General features: G+C 38.5%; 3 protein-coding genes and 1 non-coding gene across 4 annotated transcripts; 3 read left to right on the top strand and 1 right to left on the bottom strand.

The window, feature by feature from the left end:
* Positions 1-2654: 2654 nt before the first annotated feature.
* Positions 2655-3288, top strand: LOC106425403. The gene is made up of 2 exons (XM_048743273.1): positions 2655-3219; positions 3266-3288. Exons 1-2 carry the CDS (start codon positions 2655-2657, stop codon positions 3286-3288), a joined length of 588 nt encoding a protein of 195 aa, XP_048599230.1.
* A 5372-nt stretch (positions 3289-8660) lies between these two features.
* On the top strand, positions 8661-10866 carry LOC106394739 (mitogen-activated protein kinase kinase kinase 18). The gene has a single exon (XM_013835298.3). The coding sequence runs from the start codon at positions 8697-8699 to the stop codon at positions 9966-9968; it is 1272 nt and encodes a 423-aa protein (XP_013690752.2). The 5' UTR covers positions 8661-8696; the 3' UTR covers positions 9969-10866.
* A 7493-nt stretch (positions 10867-18359) lies between these two features.
* On the top strand, positions 18360-18466 carry LOC125579627. The gene has a single exon (XR_007317687.1). It is a non-coding gene; the product is annotated as a small nucleolar RNA R71 (small nucleolar RNA).
* A 3832-nt stretch (positions 18467-22298) lies between these two features.
* On the bottom strand, positions 22299-24402 carry LOC106425862 (putative F-box protein At1g67390). Its single transcript, XM_048743272.1, has 5 exons — positions 24136-24402; positions 23635-23704; positions 23078-23394; positions 22737-22910; positions 22299-22601 (listed from the first exon to the last, which is right to left on the bottom strand). The coding sequence occupies exons 1-5, from the start codon at positions 24400-24402 to the stop codon at positions 22299-22301; spliced, it is 1131 nt and encodes a 376-aa protein (XP_048599229.1).
* Positions 24403-25080: the final 678 nt, after the last annotated feature.

Raw genomic sequence — 25080 nt, 5'->3', positions numbered from 1 at the left:
ACTTAATCTTAAAAAATCTGAACGTCTGAAAGTTTAGTACGATCTTAAGTACATGTTGCAATGTCATTTTGTTTAGTTTTTTTTCCAAGTGGATTCTCTTTTACATGAGTCCCCCCCCCCCCCCCCCCCGAAATCCATACAATATCTTATCTTTGGACATTTCAAGTAATGCTTTCGCACAAAAATATACAAGGAAATAGCTGCCCTAACTCCTAAGAGGATTATTGAACAAGTGGTAGACCGTTAATATAGCATTTCACGTTCTTGGAAAGTTAAAGATTTGCCAGGCATACAACAAACAGAATAAATTGTTGCGGTAGATTTTTTTTTTGGATACACAAATTCAAAGACCGGAAAGACTATTTATATAATCAATCATATAACGGCATTTCTCAACAAAAAAAAAATTATATATATATATGATGGATTTTATATTGAAAAGTTATCTCAAATAGCCTTTTTCAAATGTTCTTCATGTTTTTCAAAAGTTATCTCAATGGAGTGTGTCAACTATGCAAAAACGGGGATGAAACGATTCTTCATGTTCTCAGAGATTGCTCGGCTGCTGCAGGGTTATGGGTGAAGATTGTACCCTTGAGTAAAAGGCAACGCTTTTTTAACCTTCCTCTTCTAGAATGGTTATATGAGAATCTCAGAAAAGACGCATCCAATAATGAAGACCCTTGGGCAATTCTTTTTGCACTAACTGTGTGGTGGTGTTGGAAGTGGAGATGTGGCTATGTGTTTGGTGAAACAGGGAAATGTCGAGATAGAGTGAAATTTGTGAAAGACAAAGCTCATGAAGTGGTATTGGCGAATAAGAAATTGAAACATCACTTGGCCGTGGGAGTTCGAGTGGAGAAGCGAATATCATGGATTCGACCTGCAAATAGCTGGTGCAAGATGAATACAGATGGAGCTTCCAGAGGGAACCCTGGTTTGGCGACTGCAGGAGGAGTTCTAAGGGATGAGTACGGCGAGTGGAAAGGGGGTTTTGCGGTGAACATTGGGATTTGCTCGGCATCCTTGGCAGAACTGTGGGGAGTGTATTATGGCTTGTGCATTGCGTGGGATCGTGGCATTAGAAGGTTGGAGGTGGAGGTGGATTCGGCGAGTGTGGTAGATTTTCTACGGACAGGGATACATGATTCTCATCCCCTGTCATTCCTAGTACGTTTGTGCTATGGCTTCATATCAAGAGACTGGCTAGTCAAGTTTTCTCATGTGTATAGGGAGGCTAATCATCTTGCCGATGGATTAGCGACCTATGCGTTCTCTTTACCATTTGGTTTGCACTATCTTGAGACTATTCCGGAGGTTGTTGTTCCGATTTTGTTGGAGGACTTGAGCGGGGTTTCTAGACCTCGCCATGTTTACTTGTAGTTGTTTGAGTTTTGAATAAAAAGTAGGGGACTAATGTCTCCTGCAGTCTACCAAAAAAAAATGTTCTTAACAGCCATCTCTCCAGTTAAAAGTTAAAAATACCATAGCCTTTATTATTTTCAAACTTCCTATCCAACTTGGTCTCTCCGTGATTTTTTTGGATAACGTTTAAGAGTAAGTTCTCGTGCTTGATGATCCCAACGGCAAATAATTTAGTAATACTTTCACCATGCGTGGAGCCTCATCAAGCACGTCAATTCCCAATATCTGTGTTCAGACAACTGGAGATCATCAACCAATGGAATCATGCCACAATGGACCACCGTCTTAAAATCCACTCCCTTTCGGCAACCTCTTCTCCCTTTTGACCATTCTCGACATTAGTCCTGATATCCTCTACTTTGCATACATATCATGTTACTGTGGTCTCACCGTGACGAAAATAGTTATATTTATGTACCTGTCTAATGATTGGCTATACATTGGTTTAGATACATGAATCCCTTGCTAATGATTTCTACGTCGGCTACCGTATATTCCATGTCTGATCATGTAGGAGTCAAAATAATAACACTGCACGAACCAAAAAAATGTGAAAAAGATCTCAAGCGTTCCAAATCTATCGGCACGTTTTAACCGCGCTCATTTGTCTTCCCCACGATTTGTCTGAGTGATTGGATCAACGTGATCCTGTCATTTGTCTAATAACTCTACATAGTATTTTTAAATGTTCAATTTATAAAACCCAAAACGATGGCGTGAAGAGTGCTACAGTAATATATTTTTGTGGGAGTAAAAAATCAAGAGACAAATATCAAACGCAACTTGATTCTTGTTGGATAAGGACTAAGGAGTATTGGCAAGTGCATTGATTCTTACAAATATCCCGATAACTTCTCCAAGTGTCCTTAGTGCCATATGCAATCTTTCTTCTAAATTTTAAATTATCCTTTCTGTGTTTCTTGCTATATTTTCAAAACAACTAATGAACTAACCGTTCGATCAATGTAAAAAACAGTTTTTAGAGAGAAGTTTCTCTTTCTAAAAATCCTCTCTTTTGAGCTAAGCCTCTCCATCCTTTAGAGTCTTAGACTTCTAAAAGAATTGGAGCTTTTGATTAGGACAAACCTTTCCTCACTCCCGATCTAAAGTTTTTTAGGTCCTTTTAATCTTTTTTCATCAATATTCGTTACTTCTCTTCTGGGTTTCCTTTAACGTTCTTATCCTTTCCCAGAAAAAGCTAAGATTATCGGCAACGGTTTCAACCGGCCATGTCTTCAGCCCTTGATAAAGCCCTTCTAGCTATGTCGTTAGAAGAGGAAGATACACCTTTCGACCTTCCTGATCTTCCTCAATACAGCTCTTGTCAAAATAACTCAATCAGTTTGATAGGAAGAATCCTTAATCCCGATTGCCAGAAGATTTCAAATTTGATTCGGGAGATGCCCCGTAAGTGGCAGAAATACGACCGAGTTCGTGGAATAGCGTTATCACCAGAAAGATTTCAATTCATCTTCAAACACGAACATGATCTGGTAGATGTTTATGAGAAAGGGGTTCACTCGTTCAACGATTGGACCTTAGCTATCGAGAGATGGGAAGAAAGACCTCCACCTGATTATCTCAACTTTGTTAACATCTGGGTTCGTCTTCGTAACATTCCAGTCAATCATTACACGGCTAAATCTATTGAAGCTCTTGGTGATTTAGTTGGTCAGGTTGTGATAGTCGCCTTTGATCCCTCTAGGCCGCGTCTAAATGATTATGAGAGAGTCTTGGTTCGCTTCGACGTCTCTAAGCCTCTACGCAAAACAAAGGTGGTTAATCTTCCAAGCGGTGAGCAAACTACAATCTTATATGAGTATGAAAGAATTCATAAAAGATGTTTTCACTGTCAACGCTTAACACATGAGCAAACGGTATGCCCCTTCAAGCTTCGACAACTAGAAAAGAGTTCAGAGCAGAGTAACATCTTGAACAGAGGTTTGAAGAATTCTCAAGACAAGGTTTTAAAAGAATCTGATCCTCTCTTTGGGGTTTTAGAAGAAAATCAGGTTGGGATTAATCCTGCAACAGGAAGACAGAGAATTGCCAAAGAAGTACTTGATGGAATGAGGCAGTATCTTCTTACAGCTTCAGGTCCCGAGAAAATCATCAGAGAATTCAGAGTCAAGGCTTCTCTAGCGGATTTGGGAAGTGATCCTGTAGCTCAAAAGTCTTTTCTCAGTCTGGAAAATGTTCCGGTGATTACATCTGAAGTTGATAAAGGAAAAGGACATGTTTTTGAGTATCAGAACAAGTCTTCATCGGAGATTCCTAATCATACTCCCGGTTATCATACTAAACTTCTTGCATCTGCTATTCAAGCTGGGAGAAACAAGATTGACATATCTACTCCTCAATACTTCTATTCTGAAGGCTCAGCAAACGATTTCTATGAAGATTCAAGATCTTTCATGGAGTTCTCTTCGGTTAATTCGGCAGAGATTGGAGAAGCTGGTACATCACGTTCGGTAACTGGTTTCAAGCCTGGAAGAGGTCGTAGAAGACCTCCTAAAAGTAAAAGACAACCTACTGAAGGAGCTTTAAAGATTAATGAAGTCAGTTACAAGAACATGGTTGTTAAGAGAAAGGCTGAAGATGAAGTCAAGCAAGGTTCTAAGATCAAGCGAAAGCTTAACGAGGCGGTCCCAATGGAGGGACTGCCCAAAGATTTATGAGCCTGATGAGCTGGAATTGCCAAGGCTTGGGACGGTCTCAAGACTTGGTGATTCCTCGTCTCAAGGAAATTCGTTCTACTTATTTCCCTGAGATTTTGTTTCTGATGGAAACTATGCATAGTCGTGATGTTTTGGTAGATATTCAAGAATGGTTAGGTTACAGCAGAGTATATACAGTAGAACCAGTTGGTAGAAGTGGTGGTTTGGCTCTGTTTTGTAAGAAAAATGTAAAGGTTGAGTTGAAGTTTGTGGATAAAAACCTTTTTGACTGTTGGGTTCAGTTCGACTCTTTCAGTTTTTACATGTCATGTGTTTATGGAGATCCCATGTATGTAAATCGTCCTAAATTATGGGAGCGTCTTTCAAGAATAGGAGTTATTCGTCAAGAATGTTGGTGTATGTTAGGTGACTTCAACGACATTCTTCATAACGGTGAGAAAAGTGGAGGTCCCATTAGGAATGATGCTACTTTTACTCCGTTCACGGATATGATCAGAGCTTGTCGTATGACTGAGTTACCAAGCACAGGGAATGCTCTTACATGGGGAGGTAAGAGAAACAATAAGTGGATACAATGTCGGCTTGATCGTTGTTTTGGAAATACTGAATGGAACCGTCTGTTTCCTGCGTCAAACCAAGCTTTCCTTGAAAAAAGAGGCTCAGATCATAGACTGGTTTTGGTAAGTCTGATGGCATCTCAAGATTCTTATAGAGGACAGTTTAAATTTGATAGAAGATTTCTTCATCAGCCGAATATTAAGATTGCTATCTCGCAAGCTTGGAAGAGTCCTCGTCCTCTGGTTGCTGCATCAGTATCAGATAAAATTCGCCTTTGCCGCAAAGCCTTGAGTAAGCTTAAGAAGACCAACTCTCTTAATTCAAAATCTCGGATTCTGGACCTGCATTCGAAGCTGGAAGTAGAACAGTCCTCAGACTTTCCCAATTTCCAGCTACTCAATCTTCTCAAATCTGATATAATGAAAGCTTATAAGGATGAAGAATCTTTCTGGAGTCAAAAATGTAAAGAGAGATGGGCAAATTCAGGTGATAAAAATACTAAATTCTTCCATGCTTCTGTCAAAGCTAATCGGTCTAAGAAGAGTATCGAGATGTTATTTGATATTAATGGAAGAGAGCAAAGATCTGAAGCTTCAAAAGGAATGGTCGCTGTGGATTTTTTCAACTCGATATTTTCTTCCTCAAATCCTTCTGACTTCACTGACATATTCCAAAACTTCACTCCGAGAGTTACTCACTCGATGAACTTGGATTTGATTAGAAAAGTTTCTTCATCAGAGGTTAGAGAAGCCCTTTTCTCTATCAATCCCTCTAAGGCTCCTGGAGCTGATGGTATGACAAGCTTATTTTTTCAAGAGTTTTGGGAAGTCATTGGAGATCAAGTCACGTCTGAAGTCTGCAACTTCTTTGACACAGGGTATTTACCTTCTGAGTGGAACTATACTCAGCTCTGTCTCATTCCTAAGAAGGTAAATTCATCTCTTATGTCAGATCTTAGACCCATCAGTTTGTGCTCTGTACTATACAAGATAATAGCCAAGATATTAGCACACAGATTAAAACCTCTCCTGCCCCTTATTGTATCTCCAACACAATCTGCCTTTGTGACAGAGAGATTAATTTCTGATAATATCATAATGGCTCATGAGGTGGTTCATAGTCTATCTACTCATCCGTCATTATCATCTCAGTATATGGCTATTAAGTCCGATATGTCGAAGGCTTTTGATCGGGTCGAATGGAAGTTTTTAAAAGCCTTGCTTCAAGCTCTTGGGTTTCATCAACAATGGATACAATGGATCATGGTTTGTGTAACTACTGTTACTTATTCAGTCTTGATCAATGATAAACCTCATGGATACATTGTTCCTCAGAGAGGTTTAAGACAGGGAGATCCCTTATCTCCCTTTCTTTTTGTTCTCTGTACTGAAGCCTTGATTCACTTACTAAAGAGATCCTCTGCCCTGAATCGCATCTCAGGCATTCAGTTTTCTGAGTCAGGTCCTTCTCTCCATCATCTGTTATTTGCAGATGACAGTTTGTTTATCTGCAAAGCTGACTCTATTCAGGCTGACGAATTAAAAAGAATTCTGAGAGTGTACGGGGAAGCTACAGGGCAAATGGTAAATCCAAGTAAGTCATCTATTGCCTTTGGAAGTAAGGTAGATGTTGAAAGGAAAGAACAGATTAAACTGAGTCTAGGGATTGAAAAAGAAGGTGGAATGGGATCTTATCTTGGACTCCCTGAATGTTTTAAAGGATCTAAAGTTGACATGCTCAGGTATATCCATGATTCTTTAAAAACTAGACTCTCTGGATGGTTTGCTAGACTTCTATCACAAGGTGGAAAAGATATTCTGATCAAGACAGTAGCTTTAGCCATGCCTATTCATGCTATGTCTTGTTTTAAACTTCCTAAAACCACTTGTGAATCTCTAGCATCTGCAATTTCAAATTTTTGGTGGAATTCCTCAGAAGATAAAAGAAAGATTCATTGGGTTGATTGGGATCATATGTGTCTCTCAAAGGAAGAAGGGGGGATGGGTTTTAGAGATATAGAAGTTTTTAATCAGGCTTTATTAGCTAAACAAGCTTGGCGTATTCTGCAAAATCCGAGCTCCCTGTATTCTCAGGTTATGAAAAGCAAATATTTTGAGAATGAAGACTTTCTATATGCTTCTCTTACATCAAGGCCTTCCTTTGCTTGGAGAAGTGTTCTTCATGGTCGTGATCTCTTGACTAAAGGAATTACTAAAATGGTTGGGAATGGTTCTTCTCTTCATGTCTGGACTGATTCATGGATCAAGGATGGAAATACACGAAGACCTCTGATAAAAAATCCAATTATCGATATTGATCTTCGTGTATGTGATCTTATTGACTACCCCAGGAGAGGGTGGAATAAAGAGAAGTTGGAAGCTCTTTTCTATCCTGATGATGTAGCTTCTATTCTAAAGACAAGACCCGTGGTGTCTAAAGAAGATTTTTGGGTTTGGAGATATAATAAAAGTGGAGAGTATTCAGTTAAATCAGGCTACTGGCTGCAGAATCAGATTACAAATGGTCAGTTACATACTGAAGCCAAAGCCTTGCCCTCGATTAATATCCTCAAAGCTCAGGTTTGGTCTTTAAAAACTTCTCCAAAAATCAAAACTTTTCTTTGGAAAGTCCTTTCAGAAGCTCTTCCAGTGGCTGATAGGATCTTATCAAGGGGTATGAAAGTTGATTCAAGATGCCAAGCTTGCGGACTAGAAGGCGAGTCTATTAATCACCTCCTCTTTACTTGTGACGTAGCTCGTCAAATTTGGGCACTTTCAAACTTCCCAAGGCCCTGTTCTGAATTCTCCTCGGGGTCTCTGTTTTCCAACTTTCATCATCTACTTAGAACAAGTAAGTCTTCTTCCTTGCCTCCAGATATTGCTAAACGGTTTCCTTGGACACTATGGCATATTTGGAAAAGAAGAAACTCTATGTTGTTTGAGGGTAAATGTTTTACTCCCCTGGAGACTGTTGGAAAAATTAAAGAAGAGGCCGACCTCTGGTTTATAGCTCAAAGAGTTGATGCTGAAATAGAAAATTGTCATCCTTCACCTAATGAGCTTCCTAATCAAATCTGGATTCCTCCTCCTTTTTCTTGGGTTAAATGCAATCTAGCATATTCTTGGGATAAGAAAGCTAAGATTGTTGGAGTTTCTTGGATACTAAGAAATCATGAAAGAAAGGTTCTACTTCATAGCCGTCATGCTTTTGCTCAGATTGATAGTCTTGATGATGCAAAGCTTCAATGCTTACTTTGGGCTATTGAAAGTATGTCCAGTTTAAAGTTCTCTAATGTTATCTTTGGCACTGAAGCAAAAGATTTGATTGGAGCTGTTACAAGACCTAAAGCATGGCCATCTTTTGCATTTCAAGTTTCAGAGATAAATCTGGCGTTATCATCAATTCCATGTTGGAAGTTTCATTCTGAATTTCGTAAAACTAATCTGGATGCAGTGCTCATTGCTGAAAGTGCTTCTTATGGAGCCCGGTTGCATTCTTATGTGGCTAGGGGTTACCCTTTTTGGCTTAAGAACACTTTAGTTAATGATCTTGTACTGGTTTGATAAGTTGGTCTTAACTGTTGGTTCATCCTTCTGTCTCCTCACCTGTTTGAGGCATTTTTTGGGTTTATCTTGTAACCATCCCTCTTAAACTTTGTCACCTTGTTTATAAACATCAGTGAGAAAAAAAAAAAAAAACCGTTCGATCAATGTAACATTTTGCATGGATTAAATTTTTTAGATTTTTTCCTATATATATTTTAGTCGTTATCGTCCAAAGCCTGACCATCGAACATGGTAGAATTTGTGAAAAAGATGTTAGTGATAGACACGAGAGCTTGGGTTTTACATGACATATCCACGTGGGAAATTAGTAAAAAGATGAGACTTTGCAAATCGAAAGGACGAGTGTCCATGTCAGCAACAAAAAAAACAATTGCAACTTTATTTCACGTTCACATTTTCTGTCTTAAATTTCGAAAACACACATATAAATAGCTTCGTGTTTCGTAAGGACGACATATGAAAGTACACAATGGAGAAACAGAGCATCACACACACTTCTTCTTCAATGTCATCTTCTTGGATCCGTGGTACATGCATTGGAAGAGGTTGTTTCGGTACAGTTAACACGGCGATTAATAAAACAGACGGTGAAGTTTTCGCCGTGAAGTCCGTGGATCTCGCCACGTGTCTTCCCGCTCAGTTAGAGTCTCTAGAGAACGAGATCACCGTTCTCCGTTCGCTCAAGCCTCATCCCTACATAGTGCGGTTCCTCGGCGACGGAGTCTCGAAAGAAGGAGCGACGTCGTTTCGCAACCTCCACTTAGAGTATCTCCCAGAAGGTGACGCGGCTAAAAACGGAATCGACGAGACTCTCCTACGGCGTTACGCGGCGTGTCTCGTCTCCGCTCTTCGCCACGTACACTCGCAAGGACTCGTTCACTGCGATGTCAAGGCGAGGAACGTACTCATCAGCCGGAGCTCCGGAGTCAAGCTAGCGGATTTTGGATCGGCGATCAGAGTTAGCAGACCGACGGCTAAGTGTAAGATTACGCCACGTGGAAGTCCTCTCTGGATGGCTCCGGAGGTGATCAGAGGAGAGTACCAAGGGCCGGAGAGCGACGTGTGGTCTCTTGGCTGCACGGTCATAGAGATGCTCACTGGCAAACCCGCTTGGGAAGATCTCGGGGTTGACTCGCTGAGTCGAATCGGTTTCTCCGATGAGTTACCGATTTTCCCATTGACGAAGCTGTCGGAAACCGGGCGGGACTTTTTAGACAAGTGTCTGAAGCGAGACCTAAGTCAGCGATGGAGTTGCGACCAGCTTATGCAGCATCCGTTTCTGTCTGAGTCTCAGTGTCACGACTCGTCTTGCGCTGAGTCATCTCCGCGTTATGTGCTGGACTGGGTTAACTCGGATGAAGAAGGTGAGGAGGTAGAGAGAAGCGAGTGGAGTGCGGCGATGACAAGGATCTGTAAAATTGCGACAACCAGAGGGGCAAATTGGGAAACGGATGGTTGGGTGGATGTTAGAAGTCACCACCCTTCAGAAGAGGAAAGGGCAAAGATAGAATACTCGGAACACAACGCTTCATTGAATCCGTACGATGACGTGGCTGATGAGTCGGCGAGGAGTGACGTTGCTGTGTATCCCAATAGACCACCGGGAAACGAGGACTCGGCGGCGGAGGTGCCATATGAAGTAGTGATGATTTTACGTTTATTAATGGAATGTATGGTTTATTCTAGAATTACATGTGTATCCACCGAAGCTTCTCATTACTTCTTGTTATCAATATCGTAGCAAGGAAGTGTTGTCTTTTAATGCAAGCCTTAGTTTTTTTTTTTTTTGTTAGTTTGGACGAAACTATCATTTATCGTGGTGAGATGAAATCATGAAAGTGAGTGTTCTGAGACCAGGCTTTGTAGATTCTACTCCAAATTCTGTTGTCTCTTCTTGATAACTCTATACACTCTACTTGAGACCAGACTTTGTAGATTCTGCTCCAAATATTTGCCTTTTGTTTTGCTTAACACGTAAATTTATTGCAAGGGAAACTTAAACCGTTATTTTAGTTTTATATCTCTCATGCAATTGCATGATCAAATGGTAAACTGATATAATGATTGAGCTACCAAAAAGTTTTTAATGTAAAACACATTATGAGAATTGTTGTGGGTTCATAAGCAGATAGAGAAGAGAGACATATGTTTTGTGCTTTAGAAGGGGAGATACGTTGATTCATCATTCATGTTAGGGTTTCTAAGGTCTAAATATCAAAAATAGAAACTAACTATATTTACACAAAAATGGTAAATAATTGCCAACAATCTTGGAAGAATATACTACAAGTATTTGACCTACGCTTTTAAAATGCCATATTTGTAATGTTGTAACTCTAAACTGTTTCTAACAAATAAAATTTGACGCAGTGGCCAAATTAAGTTTAGAGAAAGCTTACATAATTTTTTTAATATTATGTTGATTTTTGTCAGCACTCAGCAGTATAATATAAATAAAAATACTTTATCCTTTTTGAAAACATGTTAATTGTTCTGAAAAAGTATTGATCATGCTAATAACTTAATGGAACAACTCACAATATTCAGATTAATACAAGACAAATCCCAAATATTAAAGGGTTTTTTGAAAAATTGACCTACAACTTAAAGTCAAACACAAAACTAACCTCCATTTTTTTTTGAAAATTGGTTTTGCCCTATTCACCCCACAAATTCATATAATTTACAAAAATGCCATCAATTTTTTTTTTTTTTTTCGAAAATGACATTTTTACTCTCTCACCCTCATCATCTTCAAGTAATTACAAGATTGCCATTGTCATCAATACCACAACCACCATGAGCAACCAATTTGAAGCTCTTAATGCTCCCAAAATCGATTTACCCTTCTTCTTTTTCCATTCTTGTGAACTAAACACAACATATCTCTCACTTTCTCTCCACAATGAGCTAAAAAACCCAAGATTTTGATTCTAAAATTTTTATGGTTCATAGAGTCATAGAAGCTAACGATTCTGGGTGGGTGACTTTCGTTTGTGATTCTATGTGCTTGGAGAAGCCTTATGTATGCTAAGGAACTTATCTCACCAATTTAAGGTATGACATCGAGTTTTTTTCCAGATCTGTTCGCCAGACGACTTACTTGGGAAGTCGTCTGGCTGTAGATGACTTAACTGGAAGTCGTCTGGCTGTAGACGACTTACCTAGAAGTCGTCTGGTCAACGCAGATGTTATTTTTGCAATTGACTTTGAAATCTGTAACCTGAGACGACTGAAAGTTAAGTCGTCTACTATTGTTTGGTTTCAAAAAAATTTCCAAAGAACCTAGACGACTTACATTTCAGTCGTCATAGGTTAGATTTGCATTTGACTGGATAATTTCAGAAGTTTGACTTCCCCAGACGACTTACATTTCAGTCGTCTGGTGAAAATTAAAATAATAATATTTTTTTCAAAGTAAACGACTTACAATTAAGTAGTCATAGGTTAGTTTTGCAATTGAAAAAAAAAACTTCAAGATTTAATTATACACAGACGACTTATAATTCAGTCGTCCACCAGACGACTTAATTGTAAGTCGTCCAGGATTTTTTTCCGAGATTCTGGTCAAACCTCATAAATCCTGGACGACTTACATTTCAGTCGTCTCGTGGACGATTGAATTATAAGTCGTCTGTATATAATTAAATCTTGAAGTTTTTTTTTTCAATTGCAAAACTAACCTATGACGACTTAACTGTAAGTCGTCTACTTTTAAAAAAATATTATTATTTTAATTTTCACTAGACGACTGAAATGTAAATCGTCCAAAAAGTCAAACTTCTGAAATAATCCAGTCAAATGCAAAACTAACCTCTGACGACTGAAATGTAAGTCGTCTAGCTTTTTTGGAGTTTTTTTTAACCAAACAATAGTAGACGACTTAACTTTCAGTCGTCCGAAATAACAGATTTCAAAGTCAATTGCAAAAATAACCTCTGCGTTGACCAGACGACGTATAGTTTAGTCGTCTAGACAACTTAGATTAAAGTCGTCCGCGTCTTCTCCGCTAGTTTTTAAGTCTTATACGTTAGTTTTTGAATAACTTGTATTTTTAAGAGTGATAAGTAACTTCAAGATATGTAAAACTCATATTTACAAAATATGTTCTCTCCCTTAGTTTTACTAAATTTGACTAAGTTTTTCAACGCAAACTTATAAAAAATATGATATGCTTTGACTAGTTGCTATTGTTTGTTTCCATCTCTTAAGTATTATTGTTATAGATAATAATGATGACTATTGTTATGAGTTGGAAGAAGGGTTAAAATGCTTCTTAAAATGTTGTATCAATATGAAGCTACCAACATTCTTGTTTATTAAGATGAGAAAAAGGCCATTGGAGTTTATTATTGCATATGAGAGATCCAAAGATAAGAAAAAGGCTAATGAAGTCTATTATTTCATTGATTTGTAAATGTGTAAACACATTGTTAGCACATTTAATACATCTTGGAAAACATTATTACTGATTTTACAAAAAATTCACAACTAAAAGAGTAAACATGCAATTCACAAAACAGACCACAAACAAAACTATTATAGATCATTTCTCTACAAAGACAAGCTTGGACTTCACTTGATATGGAAAAAAACTTTGTCAGAAGACTTTCAGGAAGTCCAGACGACTTTTAAGAAGTCCAGACGACTTCCAGGAAGTTCAGACGACTTTGTCAGAAGACTTTTAGGAAGTTCAGACGACTTCCAGACGACTTTACAGGAAGTCCAGACGACTTTTAGGAAGTCCGGACGACTTCCAGGAAGTCCAGACGACTTTGTCAGAAGACTTCCAAGAAGTCCAGACGACTTCCAGACGACTAACAGGTAAGTCGTCCCAGAAGTCTTCCAGATCTGAAAAACCTGCATATTAAATCCAGATCTGAAAAACCTGCATATCCAAAAATGTTCAAATGGATTAAAAACAGAAAAAAATGAGTGGAAGATTAGATAAATCTACCTTTACAGAACACACAAAAATACATATCTAAAAATAATAGATCTACCTTTAAATTAGTGGAAGATGAGTACCATCTAATTAAAAACCTGCAAAAGAGATAGATTAGTAAGAAAGACATGAGACAAAACTGAAAAATTCATATAAAATTTGGTGTTTTCAAGTCAAAGAGATTAGAGTGGGTTTGGAGAGTTTTAGTTTGGAAAAAAAAATAAGAACTTTATACAACAAGAAGTTACCAAATGAAGAAAAATCAGACATAAGAACTTACCAAAACGCTCAGATCTATTATGAAAGAGAGACTTCGCCAGATGACTTCCAGGAAGTCCAGACGACTTCCAGGAAGTCCAGACGACTTCCTGGAAGTCGAGACGACTTCCTGGAAGTCCAGACGACTTCCTGGAAGTCCAGATGATGTTAGGAGTTTTCAAGGCTCCTAAGACAAATGTTGTAGTATAAATGATTGTCGAACCAGTTCTGAGGGATATCAAAGCACTGAGAATGCAAGTACTCACTTAATCTAAGTGCAACCAATGATTTAGATGGGTTTTAAACTACTACTAAACTAGAAAGCAATAACAGAATGATACTTTCTTGACTAAGGGAAAAGAGAACTCATGGGCATAGGGATTAGACCTTGGGTGATCAAGTATCGAACTAAAGATGGCAAATGATCAATCAAACTATCAACCTTAAGCCTAGACACAATTCCAAGCAAGCTCTATGTCTAGATGAATGCTCATTTGCTAACATATCTCAAACATCAAATGTCTTTGGTTGAATAATATGAAAGCAATCATTACTAACAAGTCTATTAGCTATCTTAGCACCTTTAACAACAAATGTCTTTGGCAAAGTATACTAAAAGCCTAGGAGAGTTGTCTCGGGCATTTCATCGAACACCTTTCGGGTGAGAAATGCCTAAGGATCAACAACTGAGTGGCCAACTCAGAAGATGCATTATGATTACTCTACTAGCAAGGAAATATGAATGATCTACACTAAAACATCCTAGCTCTAACCTAATCACCCTTAATCTCCCTAACCCATGAATTCAAAAGGTGATTACTCACTAATCTCCATGATTCCTCTTAAACCCATATTGGATTTCAGATTAATCATGTAGAGAAATAGATAAGAAATCAACAATAACACAAGAACATAACAATCAAAATCCAAGAGATGAACTTCTCCAGAGAGTTTTTATGTATTTCTCCAAGATAAAAGATAAAAGATAATCTGCCACTGGTGGCTACAAAAGATGTTTAAAACATAGGTTTTTGAAATGTAAAACGTGCATAATAAAATGACCAAAAGGCCCTTAGGTAAAATAGAAATCGACCCAACAATAGACGCGGAGCGACCTCGGCATGTCGCTCCGACAAGTCGCTCCGGCCTTTGGGAGCGACCTCAGTGGGTCGCTCTGAGAGGTCGCTCCGGGCTTCGCTTCGTGTCGTCTCGCCATAGAGACGCGAGCGACCTCGGGGTGTCGCTTTGGGAGGTCGCTCCGAGAGGGGTGTGAGATGCGAGCGACCTCGGTGCGTCGCTCTGGGCAAGTCGCTCTGGGCTTCCTACGGGATGAATATGGCGAGCGACTTCACGGGGTCGCTCTAGCTAGGTCGCTCTGAGAAGTGGGACACAGCGACTTCGTGGTGTCGCTCCGGGAGGTCGCTCCCATGCTCGATTCGTCCAATGGTCACCTTTTTACCTCTTTCGAGCTCCAAATAACCTCATGTGGTACTCCAGTACCTAATAGAGACTCATGTATGCAAAATGCAACCTAAACATGTCTAAATCCTAATCTATATGATGAAAATGTTTATGAATGAATGGGTAAAACAATGCAAATATGCAAGATATCAACTCCCCCAAACTTGTTCTTTTACTTGTCCACAAGTGAACTTTCTAGAACTCATAGGGAGAGAGGTTGAAGGTGGGAGCACATAGCCAAAAGAAACACAACTAGCACACTCTCTTATTACACTCTAGCTTCTCTAGGCCTATCTTAACTCTTTTTGTTCTTACACTCATCATCAAGCATCCACACATTCAAATCAACCAACTCTCACATTCATTAAGCACAAAACATCAGGTGAATTCTTGCAAATGGTCAGTTGGTCCAAGTCATTTGGTTGGGTAAGGGAAGGCTTTTATTCAAGTGATTCAAGAGATTCAAAACATATGATCTTTAAGGTGGTTTACTCTCGAAACAAGTAGCCTTGACATTGCACATAATATATCTAAGAAAGGGATCAACTCATGCATACAATGCTCAATCTCCATTGTTCTACCCTTTTCCCAAACATACAATTACACAATCATTTCTCAATGTCAAACCCAACTCACATCTCTCACCAAGAGATTCTAAAAACATCAGCTCTTTCTCTTTGAAATCTACAAGGGATTTTTCACAACCTCAAAACATTTCTTAGCTCCTAACAACTTTGCTAGCCCCCTTTTCTTTCTTTTCTTTTTCTTTTTCTTTTCTCTTTTTTTTCTTTTTCGTTTTTTTTTTTTTTTTTTTAAAGGCTGGGGGCCAAGACTTTTCAAAACTTGAGCTAGAGGTTTCTCTACTTATCCCAATAAAACAATTCACTTAAACACAAAGAGTCTATTCTTTTCCTTTTTCATTTCTCCCAAATCATAATCACAACACTCACCCCCACCTATAGCTAGACAATAGAGTGTCCAATCTAGCAAGAATGAAGATCAAGCATTGTCGTTCCCGATACTCTCAACATTATGCACATGTAAGACTTTCCGAAAAAGGCCTCACTCATCAAACAATGAAAGCTTAAAAGGAGGAAAAGGTTTTGGGAGTGGTCTACCACTAGAGTTTGTCAAAAAAGATTGGTATAAAAGATGTGACAACTCAAGTGTGTATAGCCATGACTCAGTACACAAGGGACCATGAGCAAGAAGCATTAAGTTCGTTCAGTTCAAATAAGGTTGTAGTTGGCTTCAAAGACTGAGTTTCAGCAATCAACAAGTTTCAGGAAGAGTTTTCAAGGCTCGAAACATACAAGTCTTTTTGAGAGGTGCAAAAGCTAGTCAAGTGCAACGTAGTGTTCTTTACAAGGCATTCAAAATCATTGCTCCCAATGCAAGTGAATGCAACCTATATGCTCTAGACTCTCCTAAAAATGCAAATGATGCAAACTAAATGATTGATTTTTTTTTCTTTATCTATGCAAATAGGTATGCCATGCATGACTCAATGAAACAACATCAAAGCAAACATGATCAAATACTTGGTACCTCCCCCAAACTTGAGTTACACAGTCTCTGTGTTGTCAAGTTGAGAGAGATACCGAAAAGAAGACTAATATGCAAAAATGAAATGGTATATACAAGGGAGTGTGGTGGTTTACCTTCTATGGGGAATGAGTAGAGGGAGATGCTCCCTCCTCGTCGTCTTCAGGTGGTAACTCTTCAAGGTGCTCATCAGCAGGGGTGTCCATCTCTTCAATGTAGAAGGCTTGCCCGAACACAGTTGGTTTCCTCATTTTCCTCTTGATGTCAAAGTGGAGGATGTTCTCTGTACCCAAATGGAGATCAATCGTGCCCTCCTTCACATTAACAATAGCTCCTGCTGTAGCTAAGAATGGCCTTCCTAGAATCAATGGATCTTGAGCCTCCTCACCCATCTCAAGCACCACAAAATCTGTAGGTATCTCATACCTTCCAATCTTCACAGGGAGGTCCTCTAAGATGCCCACAGGGTACTTCACTGAACGATCAGCTAACACCAGAGAGAGTCTACACTTCTTGTACTGAGTGAATCCAAGCTTCTTTGCAACAGACAAAGGCATCAAGCTGACACTAGCTCCCAAATCGCAGAGACTTTTCTCAAATACCATAGGTCCAAGAGCACAAGGTAGTGTGAAGCTTCCTGGATCCTCTAATTTCTCTGGAACATCAAGCCTCTGGATGATGGCATTGCACTCATGGGTAAGAATCATCATGCCTTCCATCTCCTTCTTCTTTGCAGCTACAACATCTTTCAGGAAATTGTTGTATTGAGGAATCAACATGAAAGCATCGATGATGGGCATTGCAACCTGAGCTTCACTCATTTGCTTCTCAAACAGAGCTTTGTACTTCTCTAGCAGCTGCTTCTTGAATCTACCAGGGAATGGAAGTTTGGGTTCATAGGGAGGGGGAACAAAAGAACTTTCACTTGCTGGAGTAACAACTTCACCATCCTTTACTGTCTTCTTCTCCTCTCCAACCTTTCCTTTACCTTTGGCTTCCACTATCTTCTCCAAGATCTCGTCATTGATCTTCTCATCAACAATCACCACTTCATCATCTATGTTGATGGCAACCCCCTCACCTAGTTTCTCAGCATCCTTGGTGAGGGTTTTAGGAGGTAACTGCTTACCACTCCTAAGGGTGATAGCTTTGGCCTCCTTGGGATTTTGGTCAGACTTTCCAGGTAGAGATCCTTGCTGGCGATTTTGGTGAGTGTTCATGGAAGCAAACTGATTCTCTAAATTCCTGACTGTAGAAGCAAGGTGTGAGAATTTGTTGTTGAGCTCATTGTAGCTCCCATCAATCTTGGTATGAAGGTTCTTCAACTCATAACCAACATGCTTCTCACTTCTAGTCTGAGACTCCAAGATTTGTTTCAGTAAGGTATCAGTGCTGCTCTCTTGAGGAGCAGAGGAACCAGACGAGGGATTTTGCTGAGGCTGATAGCTGCCTTGCTGGTTGTTTCTTGGCGGATAGCCACTCTGTTGGTTGTTGGGATAGGATTTCTGTTGGTAGTTGTTGTACTGAAAGTTGGGCTCCTTTTTGTACCAGCTACCATTGTTGTTGATGAAACACAACTCCTCTTGACCTTCCAAACCCTCAACCTCATTGACAGCAAGTGGATCTTCCTGCTTGGAGTTACCAACAAACTTCAGCTGCTCTTGGGTTGCTTTTTCAGCAATGAGTAGGTCGATCTTGTCTTCCAAAGCTTTGATCTCTTTCCTCGTCTGCTTATCATTTGTTATACTGCCTCTGTCGTGGTCTCCACTGTAGACTGCATCACTCTTTACCATGTTGTCAACCAACTCTTCTGCATCCTCCTCAGTTCTCCCCAAGAAGAACCCATTGCTAGCTGTATCCAGTCTGGCTCTGTACTTAGGAAGAGCACCACGGTAGAATGTGCTCAGCAAGCTCTCCTTAGAGAAGCCATGGTGTGGACATTGAGCTTGGTAGCCCTTGAATCTCTCCCAGGCTTCACTGAAGCCTTCCAAGTTCTTCTGTTGAAAGCTGGAAATCTCGTTTCTCAGCTTAGCAGTTCTTGAAGTAGAGAAGAACTTCTCTAAGAATGCTTTCTTGCAGTCATCCCAAGTGGTGATGGAGTCGCTGGGTAGAGACTTCTCCCACTGACGTGCCTTATCCCCCAAAGAGAAAGGGAATAGCTTGAGCTTTAAGGCATCTTCGGACACACCATTGGTTTTTGACAACCCACAGTAGCTGTCGAACCTGTCCAAGTGATCAAATGGATCCTCTAGAGCCAAGCCATGATACTTGTTGTTCTCGATCACGTTGAGGAGTCCTGATTTGATCTCAAAGTTGTTGGCTGCCACAGCGGGTGCTCGGATTCCCAATCTATGACCATGAATGTTGGGACGGTCGTAAGTGCCAATGGTCGAGCTGCTCGCTGTTGGTTAGCTGGAGCATTGTTATTAGCGCCATTTACGCCTGCATCATGCTGATGTATGTCCCCCATATCAGTGTGCAATCTCTGCAATTGAGCCTGTTGCTCTTCTTCTCTTCTCTTTCTAGCACACTCTCTCTCTAAAGCTCTGATATCTGCAGCTCTTGGAACTAGGTTTGATGGACCCCTGCTCCTCAAGTGCATACACCTGTAGATTAAAGGGAGGTGAAGAAGAATCAGTAACAAAAGAAAATAAAAATGACTTAGTCTCAAGCAAGTGACTAAATCTCAATGTTGAAATCTACTCAGAATTTGGCAACGGCGCCAATTTGATGTTAGGAGTTTTCAAGGCTCCTAAGACAAATGTTGTAGTATAAATGATTGTCGAACCAGTTCTGAGGGATATCAAAGCACTGAGAATGCAAGTACTCACTTAATCTAAGTGCAACCAATGATTTAGATGGGTTTTAAACTACTACTAAACTAGAAAGCAATAACAGAATGATACTTTCTTGACTAAGGGAAAAGAGAACTCATGGGCATAGGGATTAGACCTTGGGTGATCAAGTATCGAACTAAGGATGGCAAATGATCAATCAAACTATCAACCTTAAGCCTAGACACAATTCTAAGCAAGCTCTATGTCTAGATGAATGCTCATTTGCTAACATATCTCAAACATCAAATGTCTTTGGTTGAATAATATGAAAGCAATCATTACTAACAAGTCTATTAGCTATCTTAGCACTTTTAACAACAAATGTCTTTGGCAAAGTATACTAAAAGCCTAGGAGAGTTGTCTCGGGCATTTCATCGAACACCTTTCGGGTGAGAAATGCCTAAGGATCAACAACTGAGTGGCCAACTCAGAAGATGCATTATGATTACTCTACTAGCAAGGAAATATGAATGATCTACACTAAAACATCCTAGCTCTAACCTAATCACCCTTAATCTCCTTAACCCATGAATTCAAAAGGTGATTACTCACTAATCTCCATGATTCCTCTTAAACCCATATTGGATTTCAGATTAATCATGTAGAGAAATAGATAAGAAATCAACAATAACACAAGAACATAACAATCAAAATCCAAGAGATGAACTTCTCCAGAGAGTTTTTGTGTATTTCTCCAAGATAAAAGATAAAAGATAATCTGCCACTGGTGGCTACAAAAGATGTTTAAAACATAGGTTTTTGAAATGTAAAACGTGCATAATAAAATGACCAAAAGGCCCTTAGGTAAAATAGAAATCGACCCAACAATAGACGCGGAGCGACCTCGGCATGTCGCTCCGACAAGTCGCTCCGGCCTTTGGGAGCGACCTCAGTGGGTCGCTCTGAGAGGTCGCTCCGGGCTTCGCTTCGTGTCGTCTCGCCATAGAGACGCGAGCGACCTCGGGGTGTCGCTTTGGGAGGTCGCTCCGAGAGGGGTGTGAGATGCGAGCGACCTCGGTGCGTCGCTCTGGGCAAGTCGCTCTGGGCTTCCTACGGGATGAATATGGCGAGCGACTTCACGGGGTCGCTCTAGCTAGGTCGCTCTGAGAAGTGGGACACAGCGACTTCGTGGTGTCGCTCCGGGAGGTCGCTCCCATGCTCGGTTCGTCCAATGGTCACCTTTTTACCTCTTTCGAGCTCCAAATAACCTCATGTGGTACTCCAGTACCTAATAGAGACTCATGTATGCAAAATGCAACCTAAACATGTCTAAATCCTAATCTATATGATGAAAATGTTTATGAATGAATGGGTAAAACAATGCAAATATGCAAGATATCACCAGACGACTTTGTCAGAAGACTCCAAGAAGTCCAGACGACTTCCAGATGACTTCCAGACGACTAACAGGTAAGTCGTCCCAGAAGTCTTCCAGATCTGAAAAACCTGCATATCAAATCCAGATCTGAAAAACCTGCATATCCAAAAACGTTCAAATGACTTAAAAATAGAGAAAATGAGTGGAAGATTAGATAAATCTACATTTATAGAACACACAAAAATACATATCTAAAATTAATAGATCTACCTTTAAATTAGTGGAAGATGAGTACCATTTGATTAAAAACCTGCAAAAGAGATAGATTAGTAAGAAATACATGAGACAAAACTGAAAAATTCATATAAAGTTTGATGTTTTCAAGTCAAAGAGATTAGAGAGAGGTTGGAGAGTTTTAGAATGATGAACATTACATTTTTGTTGCAGCCATTGGAGAGGAGGAGAGAGAATGTGTAAATTTTTCTTTATATAAGGAGACAAAAAATCCAATTAGGTTAAATATTTTTGACTCAGACGACTTACTGGACGACTTACATTTCAGTCGTCTGGTGAAGAAATTAAAACAGACGACTTACATGTAAGTCGTCCAGAAGAGTTTAATATTTTTAGCGGGAAATTAAATATTTTTAGCGGAAAACTAAAATAGAAGACTTTCCAGACGACTTACAAGTAAGTCGTCTGGTTTAAATTATTTAAGCGGGAAAATAATTTTTTAAAAAAATTTTAGGCGGGAATATTTGGACGACTTACATGTAAGTCGTCTGTTTTAATTTCTTCACCAGACGACTGAAATGTAAGTCGTCTAGACCCTAAACATAACCCTAAACTAGCTTTTATATGTCCAGTAAATGATCCGGTTAGGTTAAAACGTACATTGGTAAAATTAAAGGTTCGGTACGATGTGGACGACTGAAATATACGTCGTCCGAGTAAATTATTCAACAGACGACTGAAATATAAGTCGTCCACACCCTAAACATAACCCATAAACTTAATTATCTAATTAAACACTTCATAAAATCAAATCAAACTTGAAAAGTGTTTACTATACACAGAAATAAACACATATAGGTGAAAACTAATTTTTGAAAAAAACATTTTAATTTTCCAAAATCTAACCCTAACAATACATACAATACTACAACATATGTTTGCCAAACTCCTAAACCAAAGAATATCATGATTCACTACTTCCACTCATCTATCTTCAAAACAAATCAATTTTATCATATCTTAATTTATATTACTTAAAACTGTTTATAATTACTTGATTTTTATTTTTCACGCATCAAAATATTTTTTTACAAGATTTATAAATTATTTTTAAAATAAACTGGTACCAGACGACTTACACTTCAGTCGTCCAGACGACTTTCAACATCTCAGACGACTCAGACGATTTACTGGGGCTATATTCGTAAAAATGGCTTCTGTTTTTTTGTTTGGTCACAAGGGGCCGAACTGTAATTTCACTAGGCTTTTAGGTTAGTTTTGCATTTGATTCAAGTTTGGATATAGGTTTGGGGTTAAAATCAAGTTGTGGGTTAGTTTTGGCAAAAACCCCAATATTAAAACATAAAATCATCAAACATATTACTTGAATGTTTAACCCATGTAATTAATCTTTACTCAAATAAACGGAAAGTTTGTTCATATGACCCAATAACTAGATTGAATCAAATTCAATCAAATGTATTGAATATTAAGGTTCTTGTTACCTTTTGGAAGTTTCATCAATTTTTCCACTGCAATATCTACTGCCAACTTTTTGTTTGCTGGAAGCGAAAACGTCTCTATCATCAAACTTTGCATCATCTTCCCTTGTATCACAAAACTTGCAGCTAAAGCAAATTGATCCTCATCCAAACCATTGAAGTTATGCAAACACACACTTCTCACACGGAAATCAACACTGAGAAAGCAATTCTGCCACTTATTTTGTATTCCGTCAATAGAAGATTCACCTTCTTTCTTGTGAATATCGTTATCCTACATATACAAGAACACACGAGAACACACGCACATGTAAACATGCATCAGGTTTTATAAGAAAATCTGATAAACGAGAGAAAACTGATCAACTTTAATTTATCTAATAAGAACTGATGCATAAGATGAATGTACCTTAAAGAAGATATTGAGTACTTGCAAGTCTCTAGCCCATGCATCTAAAACTTGCTTTAGCATGTAAACTTCTTTTGGATTCATCATATCCACATTCACCGCCAAAATTGCAAACACAACCATGGAGTAATTTTCTATGTTCATCACGAATTCATGCCCAATCTTTTCATTCCCCTTCAATTCAAATTAGCAAATTAAGCATGTTAAACAATATTCTAATTAATCCATCATTATATATATATATATATATTTATATATTTATATATATATATATATATTTATTATATTTATATATATATGTGTATATATGTGTGTGTAAATGCAATTGTGTGTGCTTTTACCTGAGTGTCGCATGAGATATTGTAGATTATGTGAGGCAAACTTTGAAGTATCTTCCACAATCTTCGACCAAACTGAAGTAATCTTGGGGCGTCAAGAACGATATTATTCCCGCTCTCAAGTTCAATACCGTGAACAGAGAATATGTCCAGAAGAGCTGCAGACACTTCAATGTTATCAATTTCAGGGCAAGTTAGATGCACAAACTTTAAGTTGTCGTTATGAATCTTCAGACAGCCACTTCGGCTGCTCTGGAAGATTTCTAGTACCAGCATCTTGAGGGAGGGGCACGATGCAATGACCGTGTTGAGCACATCAACTGCAACTTTGATTTTATAAAGTTTAAGAATAATGAGGTTATTGCAATTGTTAAAGGCATGTGCAGACTCAAATGTGTATCGAGACAAAAGGAGTGATGTGAGCATTGGATGTGAAAATATGTTTGGGGGTAAGTGGAGCACACGAGCTCTCTCACGATGATTAACACGAAATCCCTTAAGTTCGAGATATTTAGTGTGTTTCACGTGGATCAATGATCGGATCCAAGTTTCCAGCGTACCATCTTCAGTTTGGGGTGTCATATGCAGGATTTTGCAGCGCTCCAGATTGCCATTGTGATTATTTATAATCTTGAGAAAAGAGAAAGAACATTAGTGATTAAAAAATAGCTACACACATAGACAATATAATTTGTATATAAATCCAATTCTTTAATATCAGATAACCTTGGGACTTTAAAGAAATCAATCGAGACAATTTCTAAAGGTTTATATATTTGATTAATCTAGCTGATAAATATTTTTTTGTATATCTAGAGTTGATCAATTGTTAAACCAGTGGATCGAAAGATACAACATATCATACAACCATATATGTTGACATAATTTTTTTATCATTTCTCATTATACTCATACTCAAATATATTACTGATGATCTATTTTTCAAAATATCAATAATTTGTTTTGTAAGATATCATTATGTATTATTCTCCCATTAAATATTATGTTATTATTTTTTATCGTGCAAATGAATGAGTAGAAGTATAGAAAAATGAAAGAACCTTGGTTATCAATTGGGCAATGAAATGAGATTGTTCGGCTAGAGGCAACTCCACCTTGAGAGCATTTTTCATATCGAAGAAGAGATAAGGCATTTGCTTCCAAACACCTTCCCACCGTTTGGACAACAAACTTGTCTGAACCGCTTTCTCTGTTGACAAGCTCTTTAGTATTTTGAGCAACATATCGTCCGGAAGTTTGCTGATCCGGTCGACGTTTTCGATCTGCATCTGGTTGTCTTCTTTCTCTAACGATGGTGATTTCTTCATGGATGGTATTGTTGATGAAGTGAAGGGGTTTTGCGGAAGAGACATGAGGGGAAGAGATGTTTTCAATTTGATAACTATGGAGAAGAAAAGATGCGAGGTTCTCAACAGATGAGGGAAAGGCTATGAAAATGAAGAGGTGCAAAAGATAGAGACAACAATCTGGGCAGTGGTGTTTTTATACCAAAATTTCAAACCATAGTTCAATTTTATGAATACTATTTTATTTTTAGTTATGGTTTTATTTGACATTTACTACAAATGGAAACAATTTAACATTTAAAGCATTTTCTGATACATGTACGTACAAGATATCATTTGCGCTCTGGTCAAACAAAAAAATATGGAAAGTAAACGAAGTTCTTGATTTAAAATATATTTCTTTGTTGTGCAAAATATATGATTTTGACTGTTGAAATTGAGTAGTAGTCAAAGCAGGACATATAATACTAGCTTTTTTGTATCAAATAAACAAATTTTAAATAAAAAATGGACAGTCTTTTAGAATTCAATAACTTTTAACAATTTTTTGAACAATAAATTCATGGAAACCTTTTCAAATAAAACTTGTTTATTCTTGTAAAGTTTTAAACATTAGAACTAATTATTTAAATAATTGAAATGATTGAATAGATAAAATTAATAGATGAAGAATTAACACTAAAATAAAGAGAATAATCA

Source organism: Brassica napus, chromosome A10 (assembly GCF_020379485.1).
Source record: "Brassica napus cultivar Da-Ae chromosome A10, Da-Ae, whole genome shotgun sequence".
Taxonomy (NCBI): Eukaryota; Viridiplantae; Streptophyta; class Magnoliopsida; order Brassicales; family Brassicaceae; genus Brassica; species Brassica napus.
The sequence above is the reverse complement of the archived record's forward strand: the minus strand, read 5'-3'. Positions and strand labels throughout refer to the sequence as shown.

Coding starts and splice junctions, on each gene's coding strand:
- LOC106425403 (XM_048743273.1), top strand. CDS start 2,655: ATGTCTTCAGCCCTTGATAAAGCCCTTCTAGCTATGTCGTTAGAAGAG. Junction 3,220..3,265: donor GGTGGTTAATCTTCCAAGCG/GTGAGCAAACTA, acceptor AATTCATAAAAG/ATGTTTTCACTGTCAACGCT.
- LOC106394739 (XM_013835298.3), top strand. CDS start 8,697: ATGGAGAAACAGAGCATCACACACACTTCTTCTTCAATGTCATCTTCT.
- LOC106425862 (XM_048743272.1), bottom strand. CDS start 24,402: ATGAAGAAATCACCATCGTTAGAGAAAGAAGACAACCAGATGCAGATC. Junction 23,705..24,135: donor TTGCCCAATTGATAACCAAG/GTTCTTTCATTT, acceptor TCTTTTCTCAAG/ATTATAAATAATCACAATGG. Junction 22,602..22,736: donor TACTCAATATCTTCTTTAAG/GTACATTCATCT, acceptor TTGTATATGTAG/GATAACGATATTCACAAGAA.